The sequence below is a fragment of the Gorilla gorilla genome, chromosome 6 (assembly GCF_029281585.2).
Source record: "Gorilla gorilla gorilla isolate KB3781 chromosome 6, NHGRI_mGorGor1-v2.1_pri, whole genome shotgun sequence".
In the NCBI taxonomy this organism is placed as follows: Eukaryota; Metazoa; Chordata; class Mammalia; order Primates; family Hominidae; genus Gorilla; species Gorilla gorilla.
In genome coordinates this window covers 24,775,568-24,793,212 of record NC_073230.2, presented here as the reverse complement: position 1 = coordinate 24,793,212, position 17,645 = coordinate 24,775,568, and the positions used below count along the sequence as shown (strand labels likewise).

The 17,645-nt window shown below is 36.9% G+C and overlaps 1 protein-coding gene across 2 annotated transcripts in view; it reads right to left on the bottom strand.

The window, feature by feature from the left end:
- Window positions 1–9,479: 9,479 nt before the first annotated feature.
- AHR (aryl hydrocarbon receptor) overlaps window positions 9,480–17,645 on the bottom strand; it is a 47,653-nt gene continuing 39,487 nt past the window's right edge. Inside the window, exons 10-12 of one of the 2 annotated variants that reach the window (XR_008667389.2) lie at window positions 15,432–16,680; window positions 15,145–15,262; window positions 12,610–12,732 (exon numbers count right to left, since the gene is read on the bottom strand). Coding sequence is in view for 1 of the 2 variants with exons in the window: in XM_004045136.4 (XP_004045184.2) it covers window positions 12,589–12,732; window positions 15,432–16,680 (1,393 nt within the window). In the remaining variant the exon portion in view is untranslated. Of the gene's footprint in view, window positions 12,733–15,144; window positions 15,263–15,431; window positions 16,681–17,645 lie in introns of both variants that reach the window. The other variant, XM_004045136.4, reaches the window with a different exon arrangement.

Below are 17,645 nucleotides of genomic sequence, written 5' to 3'. Positions count from 1 at the left end.
GTCATGAGAAACCATGCTCATTCTATTTTTTCTTCACCATCCTAGTTCATGGCTTCTGTCATCATGGTTCAAAGTGGCTGGTGGCTCTCTAGATACATATGTGTTGGTTACATGGGAACCATGGGAAAAGCATGGGAAAAGCAGAAAGGCAAAAATTGCTCATTTTAGTTGTATTAAGTCCCTTTAAGCAGCCTTCCTGGAAGTATTATACAAAATTTTTGCTTTCATATATTTGGGCAGAAGTTATGTTAGTTATGTGTATCTACAAAGGAGGCTGGAAAATGTAGTCTTTTATTTCCTCAATGTAACCAGTGAAAAGTCAGGGTTCTCTTACTAAGGAAGGGAAGATATCTCTGTAGGCAACTGTCAGTCTCTGCCACTGACATGATAAGACTGTGGTGAACCCAATTATTTCTGTTTTGTGACTTTCTCTAGCAAGACTGCATATCAGGAAAACAGAGTGTTTTTGGCCAGGGCCATGGACTGGATCAGCAGTTACTAATAAGTGAGAACATCCAGGATATAAGCAAAAATATTTCTGAAATCCTGAAACTGAGGTCCAGGCTGCTGGACTATGAAAAAACAACGTATACTCAAGGAGCACAAGGAGGGTGCAGAGCTAGTTGAACAAGGAAGAAAAGATTGGAAAAGGAGATACTAAGTTGATAGAGGTAAGGCAGTTACAAATGCTCAAAGTCTGAGGTATGGCTGTACTTAGTTGTAACAGAAAAATAGGTTATTATAGTTGATGTGTAGAAGCTATGAGAACAAACCAAGAACGGCCATTGATAAGGATGATGTTAGCAGATCAAAGAAGAGAGGAACGTTTTAGGAGGTTAAAAAGTGGGTGCAGTCCATGGAGGGCGAGCTGAAACAGGGTGGGGCATCACTTCACCTGGAAAATGCAAGGGGTCGGGGAACTCCCTCCCCAAGCCAAAGGAAGCCATGTGGGACTGTGCAATGAGGAACAGTGCACTCCCACCCAGAGACTATGCTTTTCCCATGGTCTTCACAACCCACAGATCCGGAGATTCCCCTGGGTGTCTACACAACCAGGGCCCTGGGTTTCAAGCACAAAACTGAGCAGCCTTTAGGACAGACACTGAGCTAGCTGCAGGGGTTTTTTTGTTTTTCATACCCCAGTGGCACCTGGAACACCAGCAAGACAGAACCATTCACTCCCCTGGAAAGGGGGCTGAAGCCAGGGAGCCAAGCGGTCTAGCTCAGCGGATCCCACCCCCACGGAGCCCAGCAAGCTAAGATCCACTGGCTTGAAATTCTCACTGCCAGCATAGCAGTCTGAAGTCGACCCAGGATGCTTGAGCTTGGTTGGGGAAGGGGTGCCCACCATTACTGAGGCTTGAGTAGGTGGTTTTCCCCTCACAATGTAAAGAAAGCCATGGGGAAGTTCCAACTGGGTGGAGCCCTCCTCAGCTCAGCAAAGCCACTGTAGCCAGACTGCCTCTCTAGATTCCTCCTCTCTGGGCAGGGCATCTCTGAAAAAAAGGCAGCAGCCCCAGTCAGGGGCTTATAGATAAAACCCCCATCTCCTGGGACAGAGCACCTGGGGGAAGGGGTGGCTGTGGGTGCAGCTTCAGCAGACTTAAACATTCCTGCCTGCCAGCTCTGAAGAGAGCAGTTCTCTGAGCATAGTGTTCAAGCTCTGGTAAGGGACAGATTGCCTTCTCAAGTGGGTCCCTGACCCCTGTGCCTCCTGAGGGGGAGACACCTTCCAGGAGGGGCCAACAGACACTTCACACAGGAGAGCTCTGGCTGGCATCTGGTGAATGCCCCTCTGGGGTGAAGCTTCCAGAGGAAGGAACAGGCAGCAATCTTTGCTGTTCTGCAGACTCAGCTGGTGATACCCAGGCAAACGGTCTGGAGTGGACCTCCAGCAAACTCCAAAAGACCTGCAGCAGAAGGGCCTGACTGTTGGAAGGAAAACTAACAAACAGGAAGAGCATCAACATCATCAAAAAGGATGTCCACACAGAAACCCCATCTGAAGGCCACCAACATCAAAGACCAAAGGTAGATAAATCCACGAAGATGGGGAGAAACCAGTGCAAAAAGGCTGAAAATTCCAAAAACCAGAATACCTCTTCTACTCCAAAGGATCACAACTCCTCGCCAGAAAGGGAACAAAACTGGATGGAGAATGAGTTTGATGAATTGACAGAAGTAAGCTTCAGAAGGTGGGTAATAACAGACTCCTCTGAGCTAAAGGAGCATGTTCTAACCCAATGCAAGGAAGCTAAGAACCTTGAAAAAAGGTTAGACAAATTGCTAACTAGAATAACCAGTTTAGAGAAGAACATAAATGACCTGAAGGAGCTGAAAAACACAACATGAGAACTTCGTGAAGCATACACAAGTATCAATAGCTGAATTGATCAAGCAGAAGAAAGGATATCAGAGATTGAAGATCAACTTAATGAAATAAAGCATGAAGACAAGATTAGAGAAAAAAGAATGAAAAGGAATCAACAAAGCCTCCAAGAAATATGGGACTACATGAAAAGACCAAATCTACATTTGATTGGTGTACCTGAAAGTGACATGGAGAATGGAACCAAGTTGGAAACCACTCTTCAGGATATTATCCAGGAGAACTTCCCCAAACTAGCAAGAGAGGCCAACATTCAAATTCAGGAAATACAGAGAACACCATGAAGATACTCCCCAAGAAGAGCAACCCCAAGACACATAATCATCAGATTCATCAAGATTGAAATGAAGGAGAAATTGTTAAGGGCAGCCAGAGAGAAAGGCTGGGATACCCACAAAGGGAAGCTCATCAGACTAACAGCGGATCTCTCGGCAGAAACCCTACAAGCCAGAAGGTAGTGGGGGCCAATACTAAACATTCTTAAAGAAAATAATTTTCAACACAGAATTTCATATCCAGCCAAACTAAGCTTCATAAGTGAAGGAGAAATAAAATCCTTTACAAACAAGGAAATGCTGATTTTGTCACCACCAGGCCTGCCTTACAAGAACTCCTGAAGGAAGCATTAAAAATGGAAAGGAACAGCTGGTACCAGCCACTGCAAAAATGTACCAAATTGTAAAGACCATTGACACTGTGAAGAAACTGCATCAAGTAACGGGCAAAATAACCAGCTAGCAGCATAATGACGGGATCAAATTCACACATAACGATATTAACCTTAAATGTAAATGGGCTAAATGCCCCAATTAAAAGACGCAGGCTAGCAAATTGGATAAAGAGTCAAGACCCATCCGTGTGCTATATTCAGGAGACCCATCTCACATGTAAAGACACACATAGGCTCAAAATAAAGGGATGGAGTAATATTTACCAAGCAAATGGAAAGCCAAAAAAGCAGGAGTTGCAATCCTAGTCTGATAAAACAGACTTTAAACCACCAACGATCAAAAGAGACAAGGGCATTTACATAATGGTAAAGGGATCAGTGCAACAAGAAGAGCTAACTATCCTAAATATATATGCGCCCAATACAGGAGCACCCAGATTAATAAAGCAAGAGACCTACAAAGAGACTTAGATTCCCACACAATAATAGTGGGAGACTTTAACACCCCAGTGTCAATATTAGACAGATAAACAAGACAGAAAATTAACAAGGATATTCTGGACTTGAACTCAGGTCTAGACCAAGCGAACCTAATAGACATCTGCAAGACAAACTCTCCACCCCAAATCAACAGAGTATACATTCTTCTCAGCACCACATCACACTTATTCTAAAATTGACCACATAATTGGAAGTAAAACACTCCTCAGCAAATGCAAAAGAATGGAAATCATAACAAACAGTCTTTCAGACCACAGTGCAATCAAATTAGAACTCAGGATTAAGAAACTCACTAAAAACAGCACAACTACATGGAAACTGAACAACTGGCTCTTGAATGACTACTGGGTAAATAACAAAATGAAGGCAGAAATAAAGATGTTCTTTGAAACCAATGAGAACAAAGACACAACGTACCAGAATATCTGGGACACAGCTAAAGCAGTGTGTAGAGGGAAATTTATAGCACTAAGTTCCCACAAGAGAAAGCAGAAAAGATCTAAAATCGACACCCTAACATCACAATTAAAAGAACTAGAGAAGCAAGAGCAAACAAATTAAAAAGCCAGCAGAAGACAAGAAATAACTAAGATCAGAGCGGAACTGAAAGAGATAGAGACACAAAAAACCTTTCTAAAAATCAATGAAGCCAGCAGCTGGTTTTCTGAAAAGATCAACAAAATAGACCGCTAGCCAGACTAATAAAGAAGAAAAGAATCAAATAGACACAATAAAAAATGATAAAGGGGATATCACCACTGATCCCACAGAAACACAAACTACCAACAGAGAATACTATAAACACCTCTACACAAATAAAATAGAAAATCTAGAAGAAATGGATAAATTCCTGGACACATACACCCTCCCATGACTAAACCAGTAATAAGTTGAATCCCTGAATAGACCAATAACAAGTTCTGAAATTGAGGCAGTAATTAATAGCCTACCAACCAAAAAAAGTCCAGGACCAGACGGATTCACAGGTGAATTCTACCAGAGGTACAAAGAGGAGCTGGTACCATTTGTTTTGAAACGATTCCAAGCAATAGAAAAAGAGAGACTCCTCCCTAACTCATTTTATGAGGCCAGCATCATCCTGATATCAAAAGCTGGCTGAGACATAACAAAAAAAGAAAATTTCAGGCTGAGACAAAGATGCCCTCTCTCACCACTCCTATTCAACATAGTATTGGAAGTTCTGGCCAGGGCAATCAGGCAAGATAAATAAACAAAGTGTATTCAAATAGGAAAAGAGGAAGTAAAACTGTCTCTGTTTGCAGATAACATGATCATATATTTAGAAAACCACATCATCTCACCCAAAATCTCCTTAAGCGGATAAGCAACTTCAGCAGAGTCTCAGGATACAAAATCAATGTGCAAAAATCACATGCATTCCTACACACCAATAATAGACAAACAGAGAGCGAAATCATGAGTGAACTCCCATTCACAACTGCTTCAAAGAGAATAAAATACCTAGGAATACAACTTACAAGGGATGTGAAAAACCTTTTCAAGGAGAACTGCAAACCACTGCACAAGGAAATGAGAGGACACAAACAAATGGAAAAACATTCCATGCTCATGGATAGGAAGAGTAAATATTGTGAAAATGGCCGTACTGCTGAAAGTAATTTATAGATTCAATGCTATCCCCATCAAGCTACCAGTGACTTTCTTCACAGAATTAGAAAAAACTACTTTAAATTTCATATGGAACCAAAAAAGAGCCCGCATAGCCAAGACAGTCCTAAGCAAAAAGAACAAAGCTGGAGGCATCATGCTACCTGGCTTCAAACTATACTACAAGGCTACAGTAACTAAAACAGCATGGTACTGGTACCAAAACAGATATATACACCAAAGGCACAGAAAACTGAAAGTGGACCCCTTCCTTATACCTTATATAAAAATTAACTCAAGATGGATTAAAGACTTAAATGTAAGACCTAATACCATAAAAACCCTAGAAGAAAACCTAGGCAATACCATTCAGAACATAGGCATGGGCAAAGATTTCATGACTAAAACACCAAAAGCAATGGTAACAAAAGCCAAAATTGACAAATGGGATCTAATTAAACTAAAGAGCATCAATGCAGCAAAAGAAACTATCATCAGAGTGAACAGGCAGCCTACAGAATGGGAGAAAATTTTTGCAATCTATACATTTGACAAAGGGCTAATATCCAGAATCTACAAAGAACTTAAACAAATTTATAAGAAAAAAAACAAACAACTCCATCAAAAAGTGGGAGAAGGATATGAACAGACACTTCTGAAAAGAAGACATTTATGCTGCCGACAAACATGAAAAAAAGCTCATCATCACTGGTCATTAGAGAAATGCAAATCAAAACCACAATGAGATACCATCTCATGTCAGTTAGAATGGCAATCATTAAAAAGTCAGGAAGCAACAGATGCTGGAGAGGATATGGAGAAATCAGAATGCTTTTACACTGTTGGTGGGAAAGTAAATTAGTTCAACCATTGTGGAAGACAGTGTGGTGATTCCTCAAGGATCTAGAACTAGAAATACCATTTGACCCAGCAATCCCATTCCAGGGTATATACCCAAAGGATTACAAATCATTCTACTATAAAGACATATGAACATGTATGTTTACTGCAGCACTATTCACAATAGCAAAGACTTGGAACCAACCCAAATGCCCATCAATGACAGACTGGATAAAGAGAATGTGGTATACTACAAGGCTACAGTAACCAAAACAGCATGGTACTGGTACCAAAACAGATATATAGACCAGTGGAACAGAACAGAGGCCTCAGAAGTAACACCACACATCTACAACCATCCAATCTTTGACAAACCTGACAAAAATAAGCAAAGGGGAAAGGATTCCCTACTTAATAAATGGTGTTGGGAAAACTGGCAGCATGGAATACTATGCAGCCATAAAAAAGGATGAGTTCCTGTCCTTTGCAGGGACATGGATGAAGGTGGAAACCATCATTCTCAGCAGACTAACACAAGAACAGAAAACTAAACACCGCATGTTCTCACTCATAAGTGGGAGTTGAACAATAAGAACACATGGACACAGGGAGGGGAACATCACACACCAGTGGGGGGCTAGGGGAGGGATACCATTAGGAGAAATATCTAATGTAGATCACGGGTTGATGGGTGCAGCACACCACCATGGCACATGTATACCTATGTAACAAACCTGCACGTTCTGTACATGTACCCCAGAACTTAAATTAAAAAAAAAAAGATATTCGTCAAATCAGTAGTTAATGGGGACTGATGTCAATGTATAGCTTTACCTCCAACTAAGAGGAGGTTGTGAAGATACAGGAAAATAGTAGTGAGAGACATAAAGATACTTGCTATGTGGCAATAAAAAACTGCACTTTTATTAAAAAGTAAAATCTATTGTAGAATAATTTTAGATGTACAGAAAAGTCGAAAGGATATAGAGTTCCTTTACTCTCTTCACCCAGGTACCTCTCACGTCTTATATAACCATGGTGCATTGGTCAAAACCAAAAAATTAACAATGATGTGGTACTATTAACTAGACTTAGAGTTCTGCAGATTCTCAGTAATGCCCTTTTTCTATGAAGGATGCAATCAGAGATATCACATTAAATTCAGTCATCATGCCTCCTTAGCCTCCTCTGCTCTGTGATAATTATTCAGTCTCTTTCTGTGACAGTGACACTTTAAAAAATCCTCTCAGAAATTTTGTGGAATGTCCCTGAATTTGCGTTTGATGTTTTGTCATAATTAGACTGAGGCTATGTGTTTTTAAGAAAATCAGGGAGCTTTGAGATGTACACTTCTCAAAGTATCATATCAGATAATACATGTTATATCAACATGACTTTTCATTGGTGATGTTAACCTTGATTCCTTGGTTAAAGTAGTGCTTGCCAGATTTCAACAATGTAAAGTTATTTTCTTCTCTGTCTGTACTCTATTCCTTGAAAGCAAGTCATTAAGTCTAACTCATACTTCCAGGGGAGGAGAACTAAGCTCATGCATCAGAGGGCATAGTAGCTACCAATATTATTTGGGATTCTTCTATAGGAAAGATGTGCTCCTTCTCCCCCATTTATTTTTCAACCATTTTATTTATATCAGTATGGATTCATGGAAATTTACTTTATTCTTTGTGCTGTAATCTAATGCTATCATCACTTATTTAGTTGCTCAAATTATTCCAGTTTTGGCTACTGGCAGCTAAGTGATTTTATATAAATCACTGAATCCTCCAGCAACCCAGTGAGGCAGGTACTGTTAGCCTTAGTTTACAGAAAAGGCATCTTAGGCTGAGAGAAAGTAAGAAACCTTCTCAATGACATCTTATCTGTGGCAAAGCCAGGATTTATACCTAGTAGTCTGACTCCAGAGTCTATGTGTTTAGCTTGGCTATGCTATGCTGCTCTCTCAGGGAAAGAATTGCTCCACAAATGTCAATCAGAGGTAAGGCATTGAATCACTTCTTCTTAGACAGTATGTACAGAAAGAGCCACAAATGGTCAAAACTAAGCCTGCTGCCAGGTGGGAGGAGGAAAGAGTGGTTAACAAAGGAAAGAAAAGGGATAATAGGAGCTTATAGGACAACTAATGTCATGGAAGGGAAGAAAAAAGTTCATTGAAAGCGTAATCAGTTTGGTTGCAGGGCCATAGAAAAAGAGCCTATGGTAAGAAGTTTAGTGAACCGCAACGCTGCAGTATAATGGAAGGATGGAAAACAAAACCAGATCTCAGGAGATCAAAACTGTTACAAAGGAAGAAGGTAAAGAAGTAATTTAATAGAGAAGAAAGTGCAGGTTCAAGTAATTTTTTTCCAGGATGGAGGAGGACCTATTCACAGAGAATCCTACAGACAAGGAGAGCCTCTCAGAAAGCAGGTGTCGAAGCTGTGTGCATGAGAACGAGAGAGGATGGGGGCTAACCCTGAAGTCCAGGAACCTCTCCTCCTCACATACTGGAGGTAAGTCCAAGGATAGAGGAATTGCTGAGATGAAGGTACAAACTTAGGATGATATCCTCGATTTTATTAGTAAAAACGGAAGCCAGGTCATCTGCAGACAGTGAAAGAAATGAGAGATGTCATCCAGCCCTGTCAGTGGCCAACATCCCCGGGTCGGTGTTTGGTAGAGCTGGCGAAATTGGACAAGCTAGAGTCATTCATGGTGACAGAAATCACCTAAGTGCAAGCAGAGATGCACTCAGGTTATCTGGATTTTTACTTGATTTTTTTTCAGATCAAATAGTTACAACTAAATATTTTATGTAATTCTTAAAGACTCAGGATTAGTCTAAAATGTTCAGAATTAAGTATGATGCTAACTTATGATATGCTAGTCGAGAAAAATGCCTAATTGTAAAGAACAAATATAAAACTAATAGAAAAATAACTGTCACAAGAATGAAAACATTTTCTCAGGAATTTTTCTTCAATCAATTCTAATTGCAGAGTTTTCCATGAATGTTCAACCGTTATGAATTTAAGGCCAAAGGCTTCTGTATCATTTATACTTATTAAACGGAAATACTAAGTTTGGGCAATGGTTTTTCTAAACTAAGCACAAAATACAGCTAACAAGGGTTATTTCGAATTTCTTCAGAAATATTCTTAAAATATTAAAATAGGATTTTGGATTTTAATCTAAGATACACTACTACACTGATAACACAGGGCTTTTAAAAAGTTCATTTCAGAAGCATTTTAATTTATGAAGCTACTGAGAGTGTTTTTTATATCCAGATAAAGGTCAAACATTGGGGGGCAAAATTGTATAGGAAGTTTATGAATTACTGACGTAACATATCCCTAAGTATTGTAGATTGCCCTCATCTAACATAGTTATAATACTACAGAATAAATCATTTCCTTTACGTGGACCAGAAAGAATTTACATTAAAACATATTATTCATATTTGTTATTTTATTATATATTATTGTATACAACTTTGATAATGAGGATATTATAAATCATACTTTAAGCAAAAATCTATGCATGATATATGTAAGCAGTAACATTTTGAAGAAAAAAGCCATGAAAGCATTTACCTAAAATTTAGTAACATCGAAAAACACTAGTTTGTGCATAGTAATGTTGAAAGCTTCATAATACACTAGAATACCGGTAAGTCTTCAGGTATTGTAAGAAAAACCTGGTACAGGAAAAGACTAAATTAGACACATCCATATCCTTAGATGTGCGCATCACCTAGAAATAAATCCCACAATGTAGCAGTGCACTAAGTATCCTTTGTTTGGCACTTAACAATACAGACAAACGTGTATTTGGTTTAACGTGATTTTATTATTCTTAGATACATTTTAGTTATTTTATATAGATAAAAATATACAATATTGCTTCTCAAACTTTTAATTTTATAACTGTATAACTGATTGTCATCATATTCATGATTAAAAAGCCTATTTTCCACTAAACAATTTATCCAGTAACATGTGGAAGAGAGTAACAAAAATGGTTTATGTAAGACTTATAATAAAAGGTTTAAATGTAAAAATAGAGTATTAATCTAGACCACTGGTCTAAATCCTTAGATACCTCATGCTGGAAACAAATTATGAAATGTTTCAGACAAATTTTTTTCAACACTTAAATTGATTCTACAGGTTTAAAGTTTTGACTGAAAATACACAGAACTGAGAGATATTTTGTCCGAAGCCATTTTTATATACATTAATTTACTAAAAAAAGTAAAAGAAATAAAAATTGTATTTTTTTTTTTTTTTGGAGACGGAGTCTCGGTCTATTGCCAGGCTGGAGTGCAGTGGGGCGATCTCGGCTCTGCAACCTCCGATTCCCAGGTTCAGGCTATTCTCCTGCCTCGGCCTCCTGAGTAGCTAGGACTACAGGCTCACGCCACCATGCCCAGCTAATTTCTGTATTTTTAGTAGAGACAGGGTTTCACCATGTTGGTCAGGATGGTCTCCATCTCTTGACCTCGTGATCCACCCTCCTCGCCCTCCCCAAGTGCTGAGATTACAGGCGTGAGCCACTGCACCCGGCCGAAAATTGTATTTTAATACATCTCAGTTTGGGATTCCATCAGATTTTAAAATAATACATGCAAAATGTGTCTAAGCTCTTCAGCTCTCCTATATAAAGAAAAGAAGAGCTGAGTGCAGTGGCTCACGCCTGTAATCCCAGCACTTTGGGAGGCCAAGGTGGGAGGCTCACCTGAGGTCAGGAGTTTGAGACCAGTCTGGCCAACATGGTGCAACCCGTTTCTACTAAAAATACAAAAATTAGCTGGGCATGGTGGCACAGGCCTGTAATCCCAGCAACTCGGGAGGCTGAGGCAAGAGAATCACTTGAACCCAGGAGGTAGAGGTTGCAGTGAGCCAAGATTGTGCCACTGCACTCCAGTTTGGGCGGCAGAGTGAGACTCTGTCTCAAAAAAAAAAAAAAAGGAGAAGAAAAGAAGAATAAAAGATGGTAAGATGGTGTCATTTTTTCTTTTAAGCCATGTTAGGACAGTAAAGGTGGTAGGGTGATTAATTTGCCTATTGGTAATGAAGATCAGTATATCATTAAAAACAACCTAAAGTTTGAAGGTAAACGAACTATGTGGTTGTCTTTTTTTTAATACCAACTTTAAGCAGTTGGATTCATTACTTGATTTCTTAGAAAGACACATTGATGAAGTATGTAAAGCCCCAACAAATTATTTAAGTGCATATATAAGGTATGGACTTTTTAAAATGAAAAACTGCAAATATCTTACAAATAATTTTGTTCATTATATCTATACAATGCACCATTCAATTCACTCATTACAATACTTTGCACCAAACCTTGCTATCTGCAATCTTAACACTCCTCAAATATGAGAAAAACACATAGTTTCCACTGTTCTAAGAAGCGAAATTTATAAAGTCAACACAATATATTATCAAGGATTATAGGTCTAAAACAGTTTTTAAAAACAATTTATACACATTGAAATGGGTGCCTTGCTTAATTAAAAAGTAGAAATAAAGCTTCTTGCAATGTAATAAACAAGGTTGCAGTTAACAGCAGATTTTTCACATTGCAACTTCAACTATCATCATGGAGATTTCAATAAAGGTAAAGAGTGGTATATTTATTTCTTCTGAAAACACTGTTGAGGAATTTAAGTGCTATTGTCTTAATATTTTTATAATAATTAAGAAATAATTTGGAAAGACATTTTACTTTTAAATTTTTTCAACATAAGGCACATAGCAACATTTATAGTCTAGAAACAACTAAATTATGTAATAAATAATTATTTTTTCGATCATTATTTGCCCTTTACCTGAAGAAAGTAGGTAAGCAGTGGAGTTAAAATATGCCTGAATTAATGAAAATGGTTGGATTTAGGAAACACAAATAATATTTGTGTGCAGAAAGATATTAATTTAAAAAAGAAAAAGAATACTTTATATAAAATATACATCCTAGAGTGTTATAGGTAGAAAAAAATGTGAGGCACTTAGATGAAACAGTGAAGGAGGAAAGCACTGAGATTATCTTTTTATAAAAAGCACCAAACCATTTATTTTAACATCTGAGATAAAAGCAGAGGTTAACATGATAGGAAAAACTAGTTTAGTTCTGTAACTTTGTATTTGGGGAACTAATAAGAATCCAATAGTTCAAAACTCAAAGTATTTTATTTTTACTGTGACAGAAATAATTCAAATAGAGAATATTTTCTAATTTAAAAGAATCTTAGTTTCCCTGATAAAGTTTTGTATATTTTGTGGTGCCCAGAATAATGTGAAATGTAGACGGTATCTCACCACTCTGTGGCAGCACCCTTTCTATCTTGACTATAGTATATGTAATTTTGATACCATTTTTAAACTCCCTTTTCTAAAAGCAAAAATTAAAATTTGGTTTGGAATAATTGTGAATAGCATGCATCAATGCCTCCATGTGAACTTGCTGACATCCAACAGTGACAGTTTTATTTTTCCATAATCCTTCACAAACTAATTTAATCCAAAAACCAGGGTCAAAATTGGGCTTGGAATTACAGGAATCCACTGGATGTCAAATCAGGAAAAGGTCTGGCTTCTGACGGATGATGAAGTGGCTGAAGATGTGTGGTAGTCTGAGTGTTATTTATGTTATTTAATTCAGCTGGATATGTTTCATTTAAAACTCCATTCTGAAACTGAAAACAAAAATGGTGATGCAACTTATTGGAATAGATCTTCCAAGTATCTTAAGCCATTAAATAACATTAACATGTATTTTTAAAATCTTACCCCCGAGAGTTGTAAACTTCAAGTTCCTTTACTGTTGCTAAATTTTAAATCTTTCACACAGTGAAGACATACTGAGGACATATTATGTATTAGTTGCATTTATAACCTGTTTTTCCACTAATTTGACAGGAAATTTTGAACATGGTACAGATGAGTGATGCAGCTGTCTCATTTCAGATTGCCTTTGGGTCAGGTAGGAATTGATGGGTCAAACAGCACAAGTCATGAATTACAGTTAAATATTCTCTGTCATAAGTAGGTTTGCTTTGACCAGGTTTCAGGTTATAGGTATCAATGAATTGATCATATTCAGGAATCTTACACTGGAATGCAAAACTTTTCCAAAAAAGGCAGCTTCTGATTTTCTAAATGTTTCTAAATATTCCTAAAATATTACACCACAGGTATGATTTTCTTAACCGATTTCTTATTCATAATATACTTTTAATTAATGAATACTACTGAAAGCATAGTTCTAATTACAGAATTAAGTTACCAAAAGAAAATGCTCTGTCTTGTTTTCTTACACTGCAATGAATCTGGTTTCTATATGCTAGTAGAAAAAAGAAAAATAAAAAGGAAGGACATGAAGATGTATAGCTCTGTAGAGTTTTATAGATTACAGAGCCTTTATATTTTAGTTAGTGGACGTTCTGGAAACTTTAAAACAGATTAAAATCATATCCTTAATTGCTTCAAATAAAATCTACCTTTGTAAAGCCTACATAACTGGCTTCAGTAATCAAAATGTTAATTACTTCACAGATCCTCCAAAACATATATAAAATCTATAGTAAAAATCATATAACCTGTATCTTCAATGAATGGCAACACTGTAAATTCTTTAAATAAAAAGTTAGTATTACCTGCCCAGATAATGGTGAGTTTTAAATGATTTTTTCTCATTACTCATAACACAATTCATGTCAGCCATTCTCTTTAAACATACTGTACAGAGCAGTGTAATCCAATACAAATATAATGTGAGCCACATACAGAACTTAAATTTTTGGCTACAGTAGATTAAATAAAATACATTTCTAAAGTTAATTTTACCTGTTTCCTTTTACTTTTGTAATGCGGCTACTGAAAAAACTAATCATTTCAACATGAAATCAATAATAAAAGATGAGATATTTTACATTCTTTTTTCAAGCCAAGTCTTCAAAATCCAAAAATCCAATGTGTACTTCACACAGCACATCTCAGTTTGGACTAGCCACATTTCAAGTGCTGAACAGCTACTCAGTGGCTCAATATTGAGTGTCTTAGCTCAATAACATGTACTCTGGAGCATATGTAGGTCTATAGAATTATTTGGTTATTTACAAAGAAGCAGTGAAAAGTAGTGAGGGGAAAACACTGCAAAGAACTTATGTGGTACTCATGCAACTCCTTATTCAAAATGTAATTTTACAGAATTAACGTCTGTACAATTTGCTTTACTCAAGAGTAAAATATACTTTCATAGCAATTTTGTGAGACAGACTATAACTGAATATTATTCAATTTTAATATAATTGAAGGATGTAAGGAATAAGAAAAATTTTCACCGTCCTTTTCTATTAAAAAGCTCATATACAATTAGACAAGCAAAATGTATGAAAAAAGCCAGAAAATACAATTAAAGATAAAGCTTCAGGTCATACTTTTAATTATTATACTCTAATACAGAGTAAACAGGGGTCAAGGAGCTTAATTTTAGTCAAGATATTCTTTAAAACTAAACTTAAATATACTTTAAAATGAACTAAATATTTTCTAATGGAAAAAGCATAAATGCAAACATGATGTATTCCTGAGTGGCCAGAGATAGCAGTTACTGACATTATGTTAACTTTTTTTTTTTAAGTGATCATTTTTAGATTTAAAGTGTGCTCACTGCCAGACGGATTCTGATGACACATTTAAACAACAAAAATGCACTATCAAGCTTGATTTCCATGACAGAAAGCCAGCTGAGTTACCTCTTTTAAGAAAGCCAGAAAAGAAAGCCATTTGACCTTAAAGGATGAAATGAAGATAGGGGAGGTAATGTGGAGGAATAGCTAGAGAACATGGAGGTGCCTAGGACTGAATTCCAGGGATATAATTAATCTAGGGTTTCAGAGGCATTGTAAGAAAGCACACTTAAATTTGAGTTTAACTCAATTTCAAACATATATAAAAAAATAGAGCTTTGAAGAAATTATTCTTAAAAATTGCAATACATTTTTTAAAGCTTGAATTTTTAAATAGCCATATAATTTTTAAAGAATCCAGAAAGAATAAACCAAATTATCTATTTTAAACATAATACTTCTAAAAACTAATTTCACCTGGTAATTTAGGTCATCTTATATTAAGGACACATTCATGTTGCTTCATTCCTTGATATCTTTCTCCCTCATGAATCAGGTGAATGATATATTAGTAACATACTGGAAAAAGTACAGGCTTGTAAAAAAAAAAAAAAAAAAAGGTAGTCACAGATATAATAAAAAATGCTGTCTCCATGAATACTATAGATAACAGATTAAAATCAGCTGACATAAAAAATGTGTAACATGTCTATAAGGTAAAAAGAATCACTGAAAGATTTAATTCAGTTTGATAACACCCTTACCTTGTTTAAAAATGCCTGTTGGCCTGGCAGTACTGGATTGTACTGCATCTGACCCACGTGGGTGTGCTGAGGTTCTGGCTGGCACTGATACATCGACACGGCCCCAGCATAACATGTCTGAGGAGTTATTATGGCTGACTGTGGGTTTAATCCATGCTTTTGGTTTTCAGGAAGTTGTAAACAAGTGACAAAATCTTCTAAACTAGAAGCAGTGGGGTATGGGGATGGTTCAAAACTCCCCATAGGGTAGTCCAGCTCTGTACATTCGGAATGTTGTGGTAATACAGGCTGATTACAGGAAATAAAGTTCTGTGTATAAGGCATAGAATCCATTTCAGATTTGTAGGGGAACTCTTGACTGATCCCATGTAAGTCTGTAAAGACATTATATTGTTGTGGGTCTTGCCGTGGACAATTGAAAGGCATGAATTGGTTAGAGTTCCAGTTTTCAAACATGCCATTAACTTGCATGTGCTTCATTTTCTGACACAGCTGTTGCTGTGGCTCCACTACTACTTGCTTTTGGTGATGCTGCTGTTGCTGTTGCTGTTCTAGCTGTAGGTGCTCCTGTACCATACAGCTTGAGTTCAGAGCCAAGGACTGTTGCTGCTGATAAGCTGAAGGTATGAAGGGAGACTTACTTAAAGAATCTTGGACATACGTCAGGATTTCATCCGTTAAGTCAATGTCTCTGAAGTCAACCTCACCAGAAAAATCATTTCTGAAGAATTTTTCATTCTGCATGTGTTTGATGTCTTCAAAATCAATGCCTAGGTTTTTCATTATGCTGTACAAGTCACTGTTTTTACTATCTTGAAAGAGCCCTGGGTGACCTCCAGCAAATGAGTTCCCATCCTGAGGCTGGTCAATTTGCTCATGTTTCAGGATAGTATCATCTCCCATCGGTGCAGTATTATCTTGCCAATTTCTGCATTCATTCATAGATTCGTTAAAAAAATTGTTTTCAAAAGGTGCAGTACTTGAAGTACTTGAAGCAGGATAGAGATAAATAGACTCATCTTGTTGCATCATGGCAGCCAGGAGGGAACTAGGATTGAGAGAATCCTTGTTTAGAGTTGATGTGGTAGCAGAGTCTTTTCCACTAGTGCCATTTTTAGTCCTTACAGGTAAGGGATCCATTATGGCAGGAAAAGGGTTGGTTGCGTCATACAACACAGCTTCTCCAGTGGTAAACATAAAAGGCAACTTCGTATTTCGTTTTCGTAAATGCTCTGTTCCTTCCTCATCTCTAAAATTGTGTACAAAAAAGTCTTAGAAAAAATTCTATCAAACATTTTAAAATAAAAATAATTAAAAAAAGAAAAACATAAAGCAAAATACATTGTAATTGAATTCAGAAAGGGACATATTTTATTTTCACCTCAATTATTCTCATGACTGGTGCTATAAAATTGTTTTTCAGACAAGCATATTTAAATGATTTAATTTTTAAAAAATAACTTAGTTAACTCCATGGTCAGGTTACATCCCTACCTGACACCCTGCAAAAAAAGAAAAAAATAATAAATTTGTGTGGAATAAAGATCTACACACAAAAACAGACTACGAGAATTTAGGGGCCAGGCATGGTGGTGCATGCCTGTAATTGCAGCACTTTGGGAGGCTGATGTGTGTGAATTGCTTGAGCCCAGGATTTTGAGACAAACCTGGGCAACATGGCAAGACCCCCACCTCTACAAAAAAATAAAAATTAGCTGGGCGTGGTGGCACATGCCTACAGTCTTCAGCTACTCTGGAGTCTGAGGCAGGAGGACTGCCTGAGCCTGGAGGTTAAGGCTTCAGTGAGCCACATTTGTGCCACTGCATTCCAGCCTAGGTGACAGAGTAAGATCCTGTCTCAAAAATAATAATAATAATAATAATAAAAAAACAAAAAAATTAGGAATTAGAAAGTTAAGAATCTGAAACAACCTCTTTAATAAAACCCAGAAGCTATAAAGACAAAGACTGGCATAATAATATGAAAATTACTTAATATTAAAGTATTTGTATTTTTGCAATAGAATTCTTAACGAAAATATTTGTAACATAATGTATTTATAATTTAATATACTTATAAAATTTCATATCCATAATAAAGAGCTCCAATAGAGTCTAAGAGAGAGGCAAACAACTCAAAAGAAAAACAGGTAAATGATACAAATGTAATTTATGAAAGAAAAATGTCATAGAAAGATGTAAAAAGATGCCCCC